Here is a 20,197-nt window from a genome sequence, read left to right as displayed (position 1 = left end):
GCAGCAAGCGCGCCTCGCATTGGCTACCGGCAGCCAAGGGGCGCGGCTCGGCCGGCTTTGGGGATGTTGTCGAGCAGCTGTGTTGAACTTTATTTATTAAATAGCAGCGCCGCGGTTTTTTCCTTTTCTGCGCCTACTGACATCCTCACAACACTTGAGACGGCTGTTCAGTATACGTGTCTCGGCAGAAAATAAAAGCTAGGAAAGAAGATACAATATTCTTCCTTCAAGACAGCACAGGTCAACCTCTACACTTGTTCATTTGGGGTTTTTCTACATCCCCCCACTCGCAGTCACCGGCCAGCGCTCCGGCACGGCCAGGCTGCTTGCCCAGGCGCTTGTGAGAGCCACTGCAATGCACAGGTTTAAAGGCTGCTTTGAAAACAGGTCCAGCAAGACTGACCTGGGATCTCCTCAGTAGGGCCAGGCAAAGCTGTTGCAAGCTACAGGCCCGAGCAGTAGGCTGAAAATCCTACACAGGCAATTCAATTGATCAGGGTTTCTGTGCAGGAGGATGGCACTGGGGCACGAAGACCATGTGTCTCTGGGTATGGGCCTGTATCTCTGTCAGAAGGGCTGTGAGGTGCTTCCACACATCACCCCTCGCCCCTATCCCCTGGGTTTATTGCTACAGGAGCGGTGTGGCCCCAGAGGGACAGGGTTTGTAACAGGGACAGTAGCAGTGGTGGCGGCCCTGCTGTGCTGCCAGCCCGGGCCCGGCTGTGCTCCAGCGGCAGCAATCGCGGACTGGATGGCAATAGCCGAGTGGTCGGCCAAAAGTAGCGCTGAAGGGTTGGGTTTCTTTGCTGGTTTTAAGTGTCCCATAGGACATCAGGGATCAGCCATCATGATCCCACAGCCCTGCCTGCTGCTAGCCCAGCTGGGCCACAGAGGTAACTGAACTGGTCTGTTTGCTAAATGAAAGCTTTCTGAGTTACTGAGTGACTCGATTAGTGAGCTCTCCCGGGGCCCGGGCTCTCTGCACTGCCATCTGTTTTCAGCTAACTGGTACTGGAGCCTGGATAGTATTTTGTAGTCCGGTAAGAATTTTGTGTTGCTTAAAGCAGAGGTGCTGCAGTGCTCTCGAGGTTGGGATGTGGTCTAATTTCTCTCCTTCTGTTTCTTAAAAGGAACCTAGAAAATAATGAAAATGTGATTTATAGCAATTCTGCTCTCATTGGTTTAAGCATAATTACAAAAAATTGTGTATTCTAGAAATTCATACATTACTTTTACTTTGGTGATGGCTCACTGAATATAAATGATGGCCTATTATTTTCTTAAGAGTGTTTGAGTCCAGCCTATAATAGTTTTGCCTAGTTAATTTATACCAATTTTGCCAGTGTAAAAACCAGAAGAAACACGGTACTGGTGGTAGTTGAAATTATGTCTTCCATGTGGAAAGGCAGAGCACCTCAGTGGTGTTTTTTCTGACTGTTGACAAAGACTATAGCAGATATTAGCACTGGAGTTTCACTGAATCAAAGACTGCAGTATGGGAAGGAGATGTTTTCTTCCTTTCTACAACTGTACTCTTGCAGTTTGTAGAACCTTAAATTAATCAGACCCCAGGAAACTGGATGCTGCTCTGAAAAAGTGAGTTCTCTGCGTGGCCCTTGGAGATTTCCAGCACCCCAAAAGGATCAGAAACTTTTTATTTGCATTAAGCTATTTATATTTGTGTGAGCTTGCTGATGTGCAGATCTCCTCTGGTCTTTTACATTGCTCCAGCTATTAGGTTTATATCTGAACAGATACAGGTATCATAAAGCTGTTTTTTATTCAAACCTCAATGATTTGTGACACTCAGAGGCTGAACCTACATCAGGGAAAAATTCCAAGATCTATAACCCTTGATATACCTAAGTAGATTATAATTCCTTTATTGTTTCTAATATAAAACTTCTTGGGTTGTTAAAAATGTTTTGGGTGGTTTTTTTCCCCCAAATAGCTTTTACTGTACAACTCTGTTGACTAGCCAGGATAAATGAGGCAAGGCAATGTAACTGTCATCACACTACAGCTATGACTTAAATATACTGTTTCTTAGGGTTAGTGCATCTGCTAGTAACCCTTGATATCTTTCTCTGCCAACATGTGTGAAGCCTGAAAATGAGCAGCCTAAGCAAAAGGGCTGGGTGTACCCTTGGATTGCCTCACAAGGCAGAGGTGGTTGCAGAACCATGCTTTGTCAGATTCGAGTGCTGTCTCAAGTATCTCTTCTTGAGGTGCAAGGAATGCATCTTTCTGACTTTAGCATCTCTGGTATCTATTTCTGATTCTCACAGCTGTACTTGGAGCATAATGTGAGAGCATCTGTTGGCAGCATCTGCTATCAGAGATAATTAGGATGGGTCACTTGTTTCTTAGTTTGCTTTTCCAGCCGTCTGCATTTTTTAGTCTACATATCCTTTCTCATAATCATTTTCCTCTGAACAATCCCTCCCTCTTGAGGCAGCATGTTACTTCAGAGATTCTGTGGTAATGTTTAAGACTGTTACATATTCAGTCTTTTTGCATTTACTAAACCTGTATTTTTATAAATCTGTTTACTGTAGTAAATTTGAAGAATATAATCCTAACTTGTATTTAGTGATACAGTGATAGTGTTTACATGCTTCATATTCCTTTCTTGAGTAGATTTTGGAAGCTTAAAGCTTAAATCTTATCAAGAGACTGTCCTTTTTTTCTTCATTCTATCTCATTTTCCCTGTGGAGTCTTTTACTTATCTACAGTACTGCTGGGGTTTTTCTGTAAGAGGATCCATACTCTGGACTTTTTGGTTTAGACAACAAAAAAAATCTGATCAGAAAACTCCATAACTTTTTTTTTTTTTTTTTTTAAGCAGGCCTATAGAAAATACTTTAAAGTTTATCCTGGAAGATGAGCTTCATCAAATAGATGCATATTCTGTAGAAGAGAGAATGCCTTTTGCTAGACATCTGAACGAAGTCCAGAGGATCATCTCTACACAATGTAAGTATACTGTAGAAATATGGATTTTGTGTGTGTGGCTTGATGTAATAGAAGATTTGTTTTCACTTCTTAGAAGTATAGTATGAAACTTGTTCTGCCACATTGAACATGATAAGTTATGTCTTGAGATAGTTTGAATGGTTTGAATTTTGGTAGACTGTAAAGCTAATTTGTGTTCCTCTGCTCTTTTTCTGCAACTGGAATGACATTTTTTGTCATTTGAGGTACTTACAGCAGGTGTGGTAAAACTTCACTGTCATATTCCATCTAAGACTTCAGAAGGCAGGCTTCTTTTATTCAGGATAACTTAATCTCTTATTTAGCTTATTGCTCTTCTTTACACAGCTGTAACACTAGAGGCACATCAGTTTCTGAGCAAGAAATCAAATCCAGCAATCCAATAAGAATCTGCATTTCTGCTGCTTCAATAATTTGCTATTTGTGAATGAGGCTGTGATATTTCTTATGGACTGTGGCTGAACTTGTAGTGCTGAACTGGCTCTGCATTTATTTACTGTGTTGAATTGGCTTTTACTCAGAAATTAGGCCCAGCCACCCCCAGCCCTCTGATAACTGAGGACCTGCTGGAATGCAAGGGAATTTATTTTCTGCCAAATTTGCTTACACTTAGCACAAGAAACTCCCTCATCAGCTTCTTGTTCACTTTTTTGTCACTTTTCAAAAATAGGATATGGATTCTTGCTCAGTCTTGAGCCATATGTATTCAGCTTTTCCATTTTCTAGTCCTTCCCATTTAATTCCCCAGTGGAGTCTTCTCAGCCTCTTAATCCCCATGTTCTCCTACACATTGTATTTGGTTTTCTAAAAGCTGTCAGGGAACAGATGTATTCACCTGATTTTGCCTTGTTTTCAAGGCTGCTTTACTGCTTCAAATGTCACTCCTGGTATGGTAATAGAGTGACAACATTGTCTTCTTTTACTGACTCTCAGGTTGAAAGTTAAATGTTTACAACAAGGACATTTTTCTTTGAAATCTTAGATTTATGCCAAAAACATTCGACCACAACAAGGCTCATAGGAAAACCAAACTGTCTATTACTAACAATGCAGAGAAGGCAGGACTGGAAGCTGGATTTGTTTCATTTCTTTTGGAGGTAGTGGTGTGGAATCTGTGCTGTGGGCAGGCAAACCTTGAGAGGTGATGGGGCCACTGTTCCTGTGTGCCTGGGCATTTCCCGTGGGTATGTCCCCATCTCCCTCCCTGGCTGGCAGCTGCCACCTCTGAGTGGGGCAGCCCTGGGGTGTTGTCAGCAGCTGTGGTGGGTGCAGAGCACAGTGGGACAGGTTGTGCTGCTGAAACAGCTGCATTCCTGTGGCAGCTTCTGAGAGCTGGCATCCAATCCCTTGTTTGAACTGCTCTGCTCACAGTCTGCTTTGTGCCAGACACAGGAGTAGGAGGTTTATTGGCTTTTGAAATCATGAGCCATGTACACTACTGGCTTGCCAGGATATGCTGTATTTCTTGTTGTTTTCAGCCATCACTTTGGGCATTTGTTTGTTCTGCTTGAGATCCTATTCACAGGATCTCAATACAGCTGCTGTGAGGGTTGTTTGCATTCAGTTGTCTGCTTGTCCTGTAGGGTTAAAGTTGATACTACTTTTGCATAACAAGGATTCCTTCCAGCCTAATAAGTGCTTCTTATGAAAAACAAACAAACTAACCACAAGAACACAAATCTGATTATAGCTTTTTGCTCACATAGCTCCACCCTACACCTGTTTCCCAAAGGGCATATCCTGAAATAACATGGCAATCTCTCTGTTAAGTAAACTTCTCTTGCTTTTCTCTCTGTAGTATTGCAGCTATACCAGAGAAGTGGGAGATAATTTCTCTTGAGGTTTTTGGTTAATCATCTGCTGAGGAAAAACACTGTTTCTATATAAATACAGAATTTAAATGGATTCTTTATATTTAATTATTTGTACTCAGGTTATCAGTACCTTTATAAAACAAAATCCATTGTTAATGCCCTTATAACTGGCAATCCTGAACCCGCTTTCCTGTTGCTTCAATAAACTGTACTATTTATGAACCTGTAATCATGGAAGTTCTTCTTGAATTTGACCAGACCTGTAGTGCTGAATTGATTCTAATCAGAAATCAAGCCTGGTCACACCCAGCCCCTCAGATCTCTGAGGACCAGATGGAATGCAAAGGGAGTGTTTATTCTGCTAAATTTCTATTCCCTTAATGCAGAAGTCACTTCTAGCTGCTGATGCTTAATGAAGGCACTTGTTGCTGTACACTTTAAAGTACCTCTTTACTTAAGGGGAAAGTGGATGTAGTAAAAGCTTTAGAAGCATCTTGTGTAAGCAGAAAGTTTGGATTAAAATGTCCCACTGTGGCTGCAAATTTTTGCCATGACTGTTGTGATGTCCATATACTTTAGGTTTTATTTAAGCAGTGTCAGGAGGAGCTGACTGAGCTGCTCTGTGTTACCAGGCATTCAGTCATTTAGGCAAGCCCAAAGAAGGAAATCTGACCTTTTCACATCTCCCTAGAGTTTGTTAATGAAGAGTGTTGAAGGAAAAATAGTACATCACTTCTACTTGATGTGGCACTCTTTACATAACAAATGTAGTATGAAAATCTATTAAATATGCTTATTTTATCTGTTTAACACCTTGGATTAGTTTAGCTTTTAAAAGTCTTTTCTGGTAACATATACCTAAACTCATGTTCTTATCTTTTCTGGTAGAAATCTTTATAAAATGTACTGTACCTTTAAATCAAGGTGATAGAAACTTAACCAAATAATCATTTTTAATAGTATCTAATAATAATAGTAGCTTAGCCAAGTAGTGATTTAGATTCATTATGCAAATATTGCCTGAATAGAACTGTATAAATATGCTTGTACTTTTGGCCTTTGGTATGCTGTGTGTAGATCTCCAAAATATTGGAAGGTGGCTTCTATTGGAGATAGGCAAGCAAGCTCATTTCTGATGACTCCTACACTGGTGTAGGTCTGTTGTGGGTATTTTTTCAACATAGCTTTAAAAGTATTTAGGAAAGATGTTTTGTAACACAGGTGAAAAATGTTTCTGTTTGGTCTCTAGTGTCTGGCTGTAGTCTGGTTGCTTTTCCTAGTCCCACTGCCTTCCCTTGGAGTGAGATTTGAGTCCCAGCATCAAAATGGAAGACAGTTCAGGAGAGAATCCTACAAGAGTAATATTCTGTGGATTGGAATAGATTAATGGGCTGCTCTCAGTAGAATAATTCTGAGAAGTTTGCAGCCCAGTTTAACCAGCCATGTTCTTAGCATTTTTTACATGTCTAAGAAATATACGCAGGGGAAATGAAAAGGGTGGGGGGGGAACCCCTTGCTTTAAGGAACTGTTTTTATAATTTTTAGCAGCATTGTTAAGCAGTAAAGTAGTGAAACTTGGTGACATTCTAGTACAGTTTTGCAGTCTCTGCTGCTCCTAAATTGATTTTCCAGTTGATTGCAGATGACTACACCAAGGGTGATTGTAGAGAGAAGCAGTTTTACCAACAGATGCAGAAAGAATCCGACACCTTCTGACTGTCACTGCTGCCACCAGCAAGGAGGAAAAGTAGGTTTCTGTTAAAGGGTTTGGATAATTCTGTTACAAAGCTGGTAATTACATAGGTAGGTGTAACCCAGTTCAGAAATGTGACCCTGCAAACATGTAGATAATGTTTGAAGATCATGCCTATTTAATGTTTCCGGATCACCTTAAAACTTCTAGTTAGTTTTAAAATTTCTTATGCATCTAACCAACATCTTTTGCAATATTTAATTCCCTTCCTCCTCACTGACTTCCAAATTTGTTTTATGTCCTTCTGATAGTGATATGACTGGAACTATACCAGAGATTCTCTCTTCTGGTTCATGGAATGTTGCACATGTGTAGCAGTACACAATCTCTTCAAATGGGAGTTAGAAATTCTCTGCCACTATCACAGTTTAGTGATCTGTTGAAATGTTTAGGCACAGGAATCCAGATAGAACTACAGCTGCTGCAGCTGGGTTGGTTAATATGTCTGAAATGCAAAGATCATGTGGGATCATTGGAGCAGGTTGTAAATGGACAATAATTTTTTTTAAAAACAATTAAATAGCAAAGCTGAGAAATTAATTTGTTTTCAGTTGTTTTAAACCAAATATGTGGCTTTATCATGTATACGAGACACTTTTAGAACTGCTTTAAAAAGTAGGTGTATTCCAATATAAAAAAAATTAGTTCTTCATTGACTATCTATTGTTCCACTCGTAATTTCAGGATCAATGTGAACACACATTTTTGTTGATAAGGCAAATGGAACTTGTGACTTTCATCTCTTTACATTGCTAAGAAATGTAATCTTCCAAGTTAAATGACTAAAATCAAGTTATCAGTAAAATTCTTAAAGGTTAACATTCAGCATCAATTCTCAGAACATATGTATTGCTAGTCTTAATTTTGAGCTATCTTCAGTATTTTTGCAAAAAACCAGGCTGCTAACAAAATTACAGTAATGTCAGTGTAATAGTTCATAATAGACAATATTATTTTCAGTTACATGTTTCTCAGTATGCTAGGATGATGAAATAAAATCAGATTATAAATATAAATTTTAATATAAATTTTAATAATTTTTCACTCTAGCACTAAAATGATCAAACAGGAATCATTAACTAAAAATCTTCCTCTGATGTATATTACAGCTTCCTACTGTAACAAATACTTTCTTTTCTGCATAGCTTAAAATAGAGATCACAGATAGCTCCCATTTTTGTATAAGGTGTTTCTGATCAAAGAACACATTGTACTGTGGATTTCTCAGAGCTCAGCATTTGACTTGGTACTTGTGGCTTGTGGTACACACAGGGTGGCAACAGCACAGCAATGGGAAACAGTGACACAGACTTTTAGTTTGGTAAAACCAATTTCTCCTTTCTTCAGGGGATTATTCTAGAATTAGAAGCAATCACTTATGGAAACTTGAACATGAGGTGAAAATAACATACCTCACATAAGTCAGATCTCACACCTGCACTCCAAGAAGTTAAATGACTGTTTTGTATTCTTGAACAGCTCAACATAGCGTTTTCCTCTTGCCCTGTAATCAGACTTCATTATTCTATCTAGAGAAAGTTTAGGTTGTTTGAGAGATGTCGCTTAAAATATTCTCCATTTAGAACTGCAGTTGAAATTTCTTTCAACGCCTTTAAATTTTAAACACAGATTCATTGCATTTCTGGGTAACAGAATTTGACCTAGTTAAAATGAGACAGCTTTGAAATAGTTCACTGAATTAATTTCTAATAATGCATAATACATGTAGTGATTCACTGTCTATCCTGGATTGCTGCTTGCATGGCATAAAATGCACTTAACAGACTCACATATAATAATTAAATGATAGGAAGTTATATAGTAATTGCCTAATTATAATTTCAGTTTCTTGTGTTGATTCTATGTAACTAAATAAAAATGCTTTTTAGGATTTATTTCTATTTGTTTCAGAACTTTTTATTGTAAATTTACAAATTTCACATATTTCCATGTATCAGGAACACAGTAATAAAAATGCAATTTCTCCTGGAGAAAAAGTAACTGCCCTGTTCTTCAATTAAAAATATTTTGAAATTAAGAAAAAATCTGTACCAATCCTGTTATTTTGGGTGTTTGTGAAAGACTTTGTGTAGAATTGGAAATCTTTATCTTGTTCATGATCTAAAGTTAAAACTGACCAATAATGATTTGACATGGGGAAGGAGAACTTACAGCTTTTCATTTATATTTCAAATTGAGTTCATATACTGGTTTTAAATCAAAACTAACCTCTGCAGCTACAGGAGGGCTGGGTCAATACTGAGCCTTAAACATCTCACTCTGTTATATTGCACAGACTCAACAGCTGTATTTTTCTATCTGTCTGGAGAAGTGCAAAGTCGATGAAAACACCAGTTTGATAAAGCCATCTCTGTTCTCTGTAGCACATCATGATGTGCCTGTGCAGGGTGCACTGGCTCTCATAGCCAAAGCTCTTGGGAACAGATCTGCTGAGTGTACCAGGGTTTCACACAAGACAGCTGATCTGGTAGGTGACTGCTTAGCATGGGAGCTGTGAGATGTGCAGTGTGCCTCTGGACATGAGACTTACTTCTATTACAAGCAGGAAAATACTTGGATTGGTTGGAGTTGAACCCAGTAAGTGACCCTGTAACTACCAGATAATTGAAGGTATTCATTTTTTTCCCTCTGAAATACAACTTCAAGCAACTTTTAAATCTGATTTAAGCATGCTTATAGATAAGAAATAATCTGTAAATTAATGACAGGCACTAGAGATCAATTTTATTTTTTTTTTTTATAAAATGCTGGCATGTCTATTAATGTGCATGTGCACCCTGCAGTATGTGCAGATATTCTTCACAAAATTAGACAAGTTCTAAGGAAATATACACAGGTCCCTAAGGGGAATTGCTCTCTCACAGGTTACAGTTGCAAAGGGTTTGATCATCTGCTAATGCTGTTGAGGATTTAAGTTGTAATAGCACTGTACACAGAAATGCATTTAAGTTAGTGATATCCATCAAAATCAAATGCAACTCTTGGTTTAACAAGAGTTAGACTTGGAATGGTGGTGTCATTTTGTCTGTAGAACTGCTCTATAGAAAATTCTTCAATGCCCTTGTGATAAGAGGGTTGTGAGATTCTCACAGGCTTCTACTTGTGCTCCTAGTTTCTTTTGAAGAGTTGCTCACTACTTCTGTTTATTTAGACTCAGACTTATTGAACAAACTCATCCTTTACCTGAAGAGGAAGACAATCTTATGAGGATGTGAGGCCATGGACAGGCACTGCCATCCACACCTTGAACACACCTTCACCTCCTCTGCTGCCAAGCAGTACTGCTGTCTTAGGCTGGCCATCCTTTCCTGAGGTTAAACCTTGACTTGGGTAAAAGGTGTCAGGGGCTCTTCTTCCAGCACTCTTTCAGCTTTGTATTTCAAAGTAATTCGTTCTCTTTCTGTGACTGACTTGATCCCTTGCCACAGTACATTTATTCATAGAAGTAGAACAAAACATAGTAGATACTACATGAACTGCAATCAAGTAGATGGGTGAGATGTGGAAAAATCTGAACTTGCAAATATTTGGCAGTGATCAAATAATAGTAGAAAGAGTGGAACTCAGCCATGCTATTTTCAGAGCAAATTTTATGTGAAAGAATTGGAGAGTAGGGGAGTATACTATTCTTTATCTAAAAATGAATTCGTTCTAACATTATAAAAGCATAAGAACATAAAACTCATCTTTCATGTCCTTAGTCAGAAATCAGATTCAACTACTGTCCTTGCATCTGTTTGAAGTTGGTATGGGTTGAGGTGAACACCTGGCTATTTTAGAATGCTTTTTTCCTCCCCTGTTGTGAACTTTTCCCATTCCACAAAGCTTTCTTTTTTAGTTACCAAGTTGGTTGCAATTCTTTTGAGTTACTGAAGCTCATGGGGAAACCAGAAGGGCAGCAGAAACAGTGAGGGCGGTTCAGGTTTTAAACATGAATATTCTTGGATGCATAGAATTAGAGTATAGTGTTTTGTTGTAAATAAATACTGCTTTAATGATTGAAAGTTATGAGGAAGTCAGCAGAAAAATATTGTGACATCTGCTTAATTGGATTATTTTCTTTTATTAAATGCTGGTGTAAAAAGAAACTACATGTACACTCTTGACAGCTATTGATGTGCTGACTCTGATTCCTTGGATGAATACCAGGCACAAACTCTATCAAAACTAGTGACCTACATTATGGTCATGGATTAAATCCTTGCTTAGAACCAGCCTCAGATGACATCTGTTTGTCATGAAATAAAATCTGGCTTTAACTTTTCATACCAATTGCATTTCATTTGTCAGTTTATTTTAACTTGTGTGCAGGTTAACATTAATATCAGAGAGTTTGACTTTGTAGTGTGCTCATGCTATGATTAGTAACCCTGCAGGTCAGTGTGCTCTGTTGTTAATACCTATGGGACTGGTAGCTCAGTGCCTGTACATCATTTAAAGTAGGGCACTGAATGAGAGAGGCCAAGGTGTTTGTAGCTCTTGGGCTGTGGTGCCACAGCTTTGGCTGCACATTGCTGTAGCTGCTTTCAGTTACTGTTTTCAGGCATTGCTTAAGCCTGGTGGTTTTAGACCTTCACAGTTTAAGGAGTATCCTGTACAAACAAAGGTGGATTTTACTGTTTGTTTTAAAGCAGTTGACAACAAAACACAAAAACTATTTCCAAACAGGACTCTCAGATGCAAAGGAAAATCCTCGACCTCTTCTTTTAGCACCTCTTAAAAGGTTTGGACTTCTGGGATGTTCTTCATATCAACCTGCAGAATGGCCACAGCTTGGAGGGACACCTGCCCTTTTACCACCAGGTGAGTGACAAAGCCCTGTAGCTGTTTAATAACTGTAAATCATTTCTGCTTAGAACCTGATGCTGACAACTACACATCTTCTCTAGCTTGAGAACTTAAATCATTTAAATAATGATGTAAAGGAATTTTCATTTAAATAATGAAAACAGCAGCCATGTCTGCCTGATAAGTACTGTTTCTATATGGAAAATAATTCCTTCCTTCCCTCCCTCCCTTCGTCCCTTCCCTACCCCTTACTCAAAAATTCGCCACCGTGTTTTTATGCTAGAAGGGACTAAATAACCAGTTTTTCATGCCAAAATAAAACTTTGTGAGTTTTGGTGGTCCCTCTGACTTCTGTCATTCCTATCCAGCCATGGGCATCTATGCAACTGCCTGGTGTCCCTTTCAGTGTGGGACACCATAAGGACATGGAACACACAAAAGTGTATATCAAATCATTAGGTTTGATAATACAATAAAATGAAACATTAAGGTGGCAATTAACCTTTGACTGATGATAGAGGGGATTGATTTTTAGATGTAAGCAGATGTGGGGAGGATGACCAAACACAGAAACTACAACTGCCTTACAGTATTTGTTGTTTTTTATCACAGACATTCATGTTAAACCAGTGCAGCACCAATGGGGCGCTAAGAAGACACTGACAGCACTGAGAATGTGGAAGTCCTGCAACCACCATCGCACCCTCTGTCACCTGCAAGAAATGAAAAATTTAAGAAGGCTTTTCCTTTAAAACAAATGCTCATGAATGTCACTGCTGCACCTTTGTGATTTTAAATTCAAGTTGTAAAGAGTCACAGAATAAAGTTGTGTGTTTTACACAGTTGCCGCCAGTTTCAGCTTGTGTTTGAAATTCTTCAGACTATTCAGATTAGAATGGGCAGGTGTCATCAGACCTGGCTTTCTCTGCATGTTGGGTAGGATGGAATTTCTCTTAATTCATGGAAAGTCCCTCAGTCATTTCTGCATTTTACATTAGAGAGATGAAGGTGAAGACACTGCCCAAGAATTGTTGGTGTGAATTGCTGGTCTGTTAACTGACAGTTTGAAACAGTTTTATAGCAGTCTCTTGAATGTTGAATTTGCTTGCGATTGGATATTTTAAATTTTTAACTGCTTTAGCCTCTATTATAAGTTGAAACTATAACAGTGGGAAAATTAAAGAAAAAAATGGAAATAATTATAATTAGAAAAGCAGTGAAGTAAAATAATGTGAAGAACTGCCTTAATTTGTAGTTACATACATTCCAATCAAATATCAGATTTAAACATTTTAAACATCCATTCCACAAAAATACCAAGTATGCTTGGACTTAATACATGTAAAATAAATGGCAGATGCTATGCCAAAATATTTAACATTAAGTTTAAAATATGGCTTATAGATTGAACATAAACAAACATGCCAGCAATGCTGTTCTTGAAGTTTTATGTGGATTTTTCCAACTTCTGAGAGAGACAATTGTTCTCACACAGAAAATAGTTTAGAAGTATGTGAAGTATATGTCTAGTTACTGAAAGTAACTTTTGTAATGCATTAAATACATCATTACCTGCAACCATAATAGGCATAGTAACTTTGCAGAAATGAGTGAAATTTTAAAATGATTGCCATATCTTTAAAAATGTGAAGTACCTTTTGCTTTATATTTCTAGTGTGTGGCAGCTGTTTGTCATTATAGTAGGAGAAAATTTCCACTGGTAGTGAATAGCAAAGAACATGACTAGTATGTGTTCATATCAGTATTTCAGAGTAATTAAATTGTTTTGTTCTTTTTGTAAGACAGACTGTCTGATGTCATCACAGTGCATTGTGTAGTGCAGTGCTTCACTGTCTAGAAGGTGACTACACAGTGACTTCAGTATTATGTTTTTCTGATAGTGCTTGCTGGATTTTCTCCATCACAACTCATTGTCAGATGAATTTTCATTATTAAATTTATTCATTCAATGAATTAGATAAATTCTTTTTTTTTTTTTTTTTTTTGCCAAGAAACAATACCAGCTATAAATCTTAATGGAACAAAATTGCTCTGCAGTGCAAACCATAGAAAATAGTCCTGTGCTTGAGAACTAAGTGGTGTCATTCTGTAAGACCTGCCAATTTATTTTTATCTTGCAGGTTTTTTCATTCATTCATCATTTTCATTAATACATTAACTAAACCCTTAGGAACTCCCTGTCAGCCCAGGAGTAAGTAATAATGTAGCTCACTATTTTTCAAGAATGTAATACCAATTTTTAAGAATGATTTATGGTAAGTGATAGTGTAATGGTAGTGCTGTCATTGAATAGGTAACTAGCCCTCAAAATTATTGAACCTCACCTAAATCCTAACTATGAATTTATTTAGCTGTTGGTACTACAATGTCTGAGGGCTGCACACACTTACAAATTGCCCTGCTGGTGTCCATGTGAGATAGGAGATTGCATAGGCTTTCCCAGGGGAACCTGGAAGCTTGTTTCAGAGTCTGGAATTGAACTAATTCTCTTGAGCCCCACAGTAGGTCCTTAATCACAAAATCATTCCCCACTTTCCCCAAAGGGATTAAATGTAATAACTTGTATCATTTAAGGGCTTTTCTTTTTTAACACTTGAGGTTGAGGGTTTGAGGTGAACTTTGCTAAAGAGTTAGCTGTCATGGTGTAGAATTTCTCTTTCCAAGGAGGGAGAGTGGGAAGTTGAGATGCTGCTCTGGCACACAGGGATTGATCAGGCCCTTCTGGCCCTGCAGTGGCCTCCAGCTCTGAGTGGCACCCTGGCAAACACTAATCCCTCTGTGTCCTGAGGAAGGTGCTAAAACCAAGTATCCCAAGGAAATAGAGTGAAAGATATGCACACCTGCACTGTGAAGAAATGAAACATGTAAAAGGGAAAAGGAATAATATGTTGCCATTTTAGGAGTCAGCTTGGGCTCTGCTTTCACATACAAACAGGAAATTTAAGGGAGCTAAAAACCACCAAACCAGTTTATACGTGCATTTGGGCACAAGTGGAGCCCTTCTATGGATGCTTACTTTTCAAGTGAATTAGCCTAAAGTTAGTGTTTTGACATGAAATTAGTGTAAAACTAAATTCAGCACTCCTGTGCACAAAGGAAATCATGTTTGAAATTTCAGTGATTTAAATACAGGAAAAAACCCCACACAAACCAACCGAGCCAAGCAAACAAACCCAAGCTTTGCAGAATGTTATCATCTAAGTGAATTGTAATTTATTTTTCTGAGAAAAATTCTGAGCAGCATATGTACCTCTTTCATTGTCCTGCTGTTTTCAGATTCTCACAAATGGTCTTAATCACTTTTAGGCAAACAAAAATGCTTGTTTCTCCTTCAATTAGGTGTTTGGGTGAGGTATTTTCTTTTAAAATCAGTTTAAACAGACAGTAGTCCTTAAACATTCACAGTGCATATTTTCTTCTTCCACACTGACAAGTGTAGAAGAAGAAAATATGAAGCACTGTAGAGGTGAATAAAGAGAAAGAAAAGGTAAACTGAACCATGGACAGTTCCTAAGTCCTACTGCACATTGGAAGAGCTGGCAGTGCTTCCCTCAGGGAAGAAGTGCCGCAGTGGTTGAGGCGTGGTGTGAGGGAGGTGGGCACACAGCACTGCCCAGCACAGTGTGAGAGAGGTGGGCACACAGCACTGCCCAGCACGGTGTGAGGGAGGGAGGTGGGCACACAGCACTGCCCAGCACGGTGTGAGGGAGGGAGGTGGGCACACAGCACTGCCCAGCACGGTGTGAGGGAGGGAGGTGGGCACACAGCACTGCTCAGCACGGGAGTGAGGTGGGTACACAGCACTGCCCAGCATAGTGTGAGGGAGGGAGGTGGGCACACAGCACTGCCCAGCACGGTGTGAGGGAGGGAGGTGGGCACACAGCACTGCCCAGCACGGTGTGAGAGAGGTGGGCACACAGCACTGCCCAGCGTAGTGTGAGGGAGGGAGGTGGGCACACAGCACTGCCCAGCATAGTGTGAGGGAGGCGGGCACACAGCACTGCCCAGCACGGTGTGAGGGAGGTGGGCACACAGCACTGCCCAGCACGGTGTGAGGGAGGTGGGCACACAGCACTGCCCAGCACGGTGTGAGGGAGGGAGGTGGGTACACAGCACTGCCCAGCACGGTGTGAGGGAGGTGGGCACACAGCACTGCCCAGCACAGTGTGAGGGAGGTGGGCACACAGCACTGCCCAGCACGGTGTGAGGGAGGTGGGCACACAGCACTGCCCAGCACGGTGTGAGGGAGGTGAGCACACAGCACTGCCCAGCATAGTGTGAGGGAGGTGAGCACACAGCACTGCCCAGCATAGTGTGAGGGAGGTGAGCACACAGCACTGCCCAGCACGGTGTGAGGGAGGGAGGTGGGCACACAGCACTGCCCAGCACAGTGTGAGGGAGGTGGGCACACAGCACTGCCCAGCACAGTGTGAGGGAGGTGGGCACACAGCACTGCCCAGCACGGTGTGAGGGAGGTGGGCACACAGCACTGCCCAGCATAGTGTGAGGGAGGCGGGCACACAGCACTGCCCAGCACGGTGTGAGGGAGGTGGGCACACAGCACTGCCCAGCACGGTGTGAGGGAGGTGGGCACACAGCACTGCCCAGCACGGGAGCACCTCCTTGCCCAGGAGCGTGAGGGCTCCAGCACAGCCTGCCCTGGGCCCCTGCTTGTGGAGAGCCAAGTGGAGAGATCCAATTCCCACTTGGCTGCTTTTGCTGTTTGTTCCTGAGTCACCTGGGAGCTGTCTGAGGTGCCTCTGCTCTCCTCCGAGCCGGCAGCCGTGTGGAGTGTGGGGCTGTGTGAAGCAGCCGCCTGCCCCAGGCCAGGGTGCAGTACACAAACTGTCTCCATTGTCTGTCTCAAACCTCTGTGTTACACCTGAGGAACATGGGAACAAACCCATGTTTGACCAGCATCAGGGCCCACAGGAGGGCTGCTGAGGGCAGAAAATTGCTCTCAACACATCCTTTGATCAATCTGCTGTTTGTTTTCCGAACTGCTTAGCTGGGCAGGAGTCACTTGAGGCCTACATTGCATTTTACCAAAAAGAAAACATACCAGGTGAGATTTAACCAGAACCCTGCTCCAGTGATCAAGTAGAAAGAGGAATGATAACTTTCATCTATAGTTAAGGCTAAAATATTGCCCAGAGTGCTTGAATTATTGACTTTCTTCATGTCGCCAGTACTGCCGTTGATTTCCACTTCCTCAGGTCTCATGTGGTGATGTATTTTAACGGCACTGTATTTCTCATCTTGCCCTCTTACATCTTTAGCTGGATTTACTTTTTCTGACAGAAAACTTGTATTTAAAATATTTTTCAAACACCAGTGCTATTCTGACCTGCTTTTGAACTCAAATATTATATGTGGACTAAATGAAAATGTCGTTGAACTATAGTCCGGCTGCAGATGCCTGGTGAAGTTTGAGTAACCAAGACAGGAGAAAGTGACTTTCTTGTTTAAAATGTGCTCTTTCAGAGCATAGAACTTTTTTGCACTGTACCAACATCCTGGGTGCATCTCAGCCTGGTGTTTGCCCTGGTGCCATGCACCTGCCATGGCAGAGGCAGGACAAGGAGTGAAGGGAGTGGGAGGCTGCCCATTTCCCCGGCTAGTGGCTGTGCTGCACCTTTGTGGTCAGAGCTGCCAAGGTGGAAAACAGCTCTCACTGCTAGCCCTGCACCGAGAGCCTGGGACTTGAGCACCAGTTGTGGAGGGCAAGGAGGCATCTGAAGCTGGTCTCCTGCTGGAGCAGATCAAAGTGACACAGGGAGCCTTGTAGCTGCTGCAACCCAACCAAGAAGGAGGAACCAGTGTCCTCGCTTTGCCTTTCATTTCCATGGACAAAATGCAGGTGGCATGCTCTCTACCCACTGCAGACTGGGGAGGAAAGTGCACTGCTCCCTTTGCCTGTCTTTTCTTTTATCCTGTTGCTTCACCAGCTGGCAGCTAGTGACAGGCAGGTGAGTGTTGTGCCAGGGGTGGGCAGCTCTCCCACACCACCTTGAAGGCTGCCTGCTGCTGCAGTGCCAGGAGAAGGACCCTGCTGCAGGTAAGAATGTCTTCATGATATATTTGTCTAAAGTAATCTGCAAGCTGTGAAAAAAAGCTTCAGTTACTTCAGTTTTGCTTATGTTTGTTGCAAAGCTGCGTGTAAAACCTCAGCACAGTTGGTTTAGCTGTTTCTGTCCTTGTAGTGCCCAGGCACAGAATAAATCCTGGGCAGGCTGTGGGAAAACCTGTCAGCTCAGTCCCCCTCAAACACTCACATGAGCTGTGGGATTGAGAAAGAAGAGTTACTGGTTTATGAAGGTGATTTCTCATGTTTTCCAGCTGCAGAGCATGACTGAGAGACTGTGGTAAGGCAGCAGTAAACTGTCTTTACTGACTAAACAGTCTTTGCAACAGATGTGTTGAAAAATACAAATACTGGTTGCCTGAGTGATGAGGGCTGCTGCTTCAGTCTGAGTGCACTGATGATTAAAATAATTAATCATCAAGTTTCCATCATCTTGCACTGTCTGAGTGTATGATGATGGAAGCTTGGTGATTAATTATTTTAATGCCTTTAGATACTGTTCTTTTAAGCATTTTATAATTCTGCATTCTTTATCTTTTTTTTTTTTTTAGTTACCTGTGCTACATAGGGTTGAGCATAAGTTCTTTATTGTGTTTTTAGTTTGCTTTTTTGTTTTAATGAGTTTTACTAACGATGAGAGTGTTCTGTGGGTACCAGGCAGGATGCTGTTCCCTCTTGTGTTAAGAAATTTTCACATGTGCTTGGTTTTTCTTGGTTTGTGGGCTGAATAAATGGTGTGAGCCAAAGGCTCTTATCCTTTCTTTTGGGCTCATTTGTATGTTGTAAACTTCCTACTATGTTTGTAAAAGTACATATTTTATTGGGTATTTTCCTCTTTGGTACTTTTTCCTTATAATTCTTTTATACTGTTTAATGGGGTGTAACACTGTTGAGGAGGTAAGTGGAACGTGTAGAGGGAAGGAAAATTCCATTCTCAAGTCCGTTATGAATGAAATTATGTACAGTGTTGACTTGACAGTACTTAAGCTACTTTGATGTCTTAGCAGCTTCTTAATATCTCTTCAGTGAGAACTAATTGTTCAGAAATGTTCCCTGGCAAATTCTGGCATCAGTAATTACAATTCCTGATTTCCTGGGTAGATCTTAGACTCAAGTCTAAGTCAGAAACTGAAAGCTGTGGAGTTGTGATTCATTTAGTTGTGTTCAGTGCTGGTTTATGTATCAGGGCTACATTAACAACATTAAAGCTGCAGTATCAAGCGTCTAGAAGATGATGAACTGAGTCTCCAGTCCAGTCACATCCAGTGTGAATGATGATGGTAGTGTATTCCCTAGTTATGGTTGTCCTCTGTTGTGTGTGCCTATTGCTCACTTATTTGTGCAGCATGTTTGTGTCAATATATCTGGGGTATTTTAAAATAAAATCTTGTAATCTTGTAATCAGAGAATGTGCCATACTTTACATGGGCATTGGAAACACCTTCAACTTGGACACATTCTAACACCTGAGCACTTTGTTCTGCATCTGTAAAGCTTCATGAGGTTTCCTAGGGTATGAAAAGCAAACAGAAGTGTCACTGTATTGCTTTATTTAGAGTCAGTATTGCTTTACTGCATAGCTTTGCTTTACTTAGTAGCAATTTCCTACATATTTCAGTGCAAACCAGCTGTGGAACATTTTAGTGATGTCTGCTTTGGTCCTTCTTCTCTGTCTTTTGGAGGGAAGAGTGCTGGATTGTGTAATTTGTGTATACTAATGAGCTGTAGTGAAGTAAGACATACCACAGATGGCATGAATGGAAGTAGAAACTTCTTGGAAATGTATCTGCTGCCTCTTGTGAGCTACTCTGAAATTGCAACGGGATGTGTACTCGTTTCTCATGAAAGCTGTGAGGCTTCAAGCCTCTTCATCCCTCACTGTAAGTTTAGGCTCTTGGCTAAATCTTTCTGAAATTCCAGCTAGTGACACCTGTGTAGAAAGGCAGGAGGCAGAGGCAGGCTGTGGGCAGGCTTGTGAGTTGGTTTGTCAGGCCAAGCACAGCCTCTGTGCTCATGGGCTCTTCTAAGTGATAGGAACCCTTTTGTAGCAAAACTTTCTGACAGCAAAGCAGCAATGTAGTAAAATAACCAAGATTTTGCTTCTGAGTGACCTGGTTGGCTAAGTGGACTCAATCAGCGAGCACAGGCACAGGCCAGAGCTGGCTCTTGCACATCCAGGCACAAAGAAAGAAAGTTGTGTTTCAGCTGGGAGATTGTGCTTTGCAGCTGTACTGACCGAGTGCTGTACTGACTGCACTGAAACACATAAACCCAATCCTTGCATGGCTTTTTTTCTCTTTTGGCTCCATTAGCAGGAGGGAGAGCACTTTTATGAGTGCTACTTTCAGAGGAAAATACTGGAATTGCCTGGTTTGAGTCTGTATTTTAGGGAGGATTTGGAGATACACAGGTATTCTATTAGAGACCAGAGAAATGAGCTATGGCTGTGAAAACAAGCCTCATGCTGTTAAAAGTGTTAAGAGACTTATTTTTCTCATTTAAAAAAAAAAAAAAAAAAAAAAAGTTGTTTGGATGTGATAAGCATATCCAGGTACCTCAGCAGAGCAAATAACTTGAAGTTCTTTACCCTTCCTGACAGTGAAACTATGTGCCTCAAGTTCCAGGGCCTGACCCATTAAATCAGGGACTTCTCTTTTTACTGTGTTTTTTTTTTTTTCTTCTTGTCTTTGTTAGTTCTTACTGAAACCACTGTTGATACG

At 40.9% G+C, this 20,197-nt stretch overlaps 1 protein-coding gene across 2 annotated transcripts in view; it reads left to right on the top strand.

The window, feature by feature from the left end:
- The first annotated feature begins 19 nt into the window (after positions 1 to 19).
- The window catches only part of ZNF423 (zinc finger protein 423), a 282,260-nt gene continuing 262,082 nt past the window's right edge, over positions 20 to 20,197 (top strand). For both annotated transcript variants that reach the window (XM_077185134.1, XM_077185130.1), the window contains exons 1-2: positions 20 to 240; positions 2,850 to 2,977. In XM_077185134.1, coding sequence (XP_077041249.1) covers positions 2,926 to 2,977 — 52 coding nt within the window. In that variant the 5' untranslated portion in view covers positions 20 to 240; positions 2,850 to 2,925. The remainder of the gene's footprint in view (positions 241 to 2,849; positions 2,978 to 20,197) is intronic.

Source organism: Agelaius phoeniceus, chromosome 12 (assembly GCF_051311805.1).
Source record: "Agelaius phoeniceus isolate bAgePho1 chromosome 12, bAgePho1.hap1, whole genome shotgun sequence".
Classification (NCBI taxonomy): Eukaryota; Metazoa; Chordata; class Aves; order Passeriformes; family Icteridae; genus Agelaius; species Agelaius phoeniceus.
Note: the sequence above shows the minus strand (reverse complement) of the source record. Positions and strands in the feature narration are given on the sequence as shown.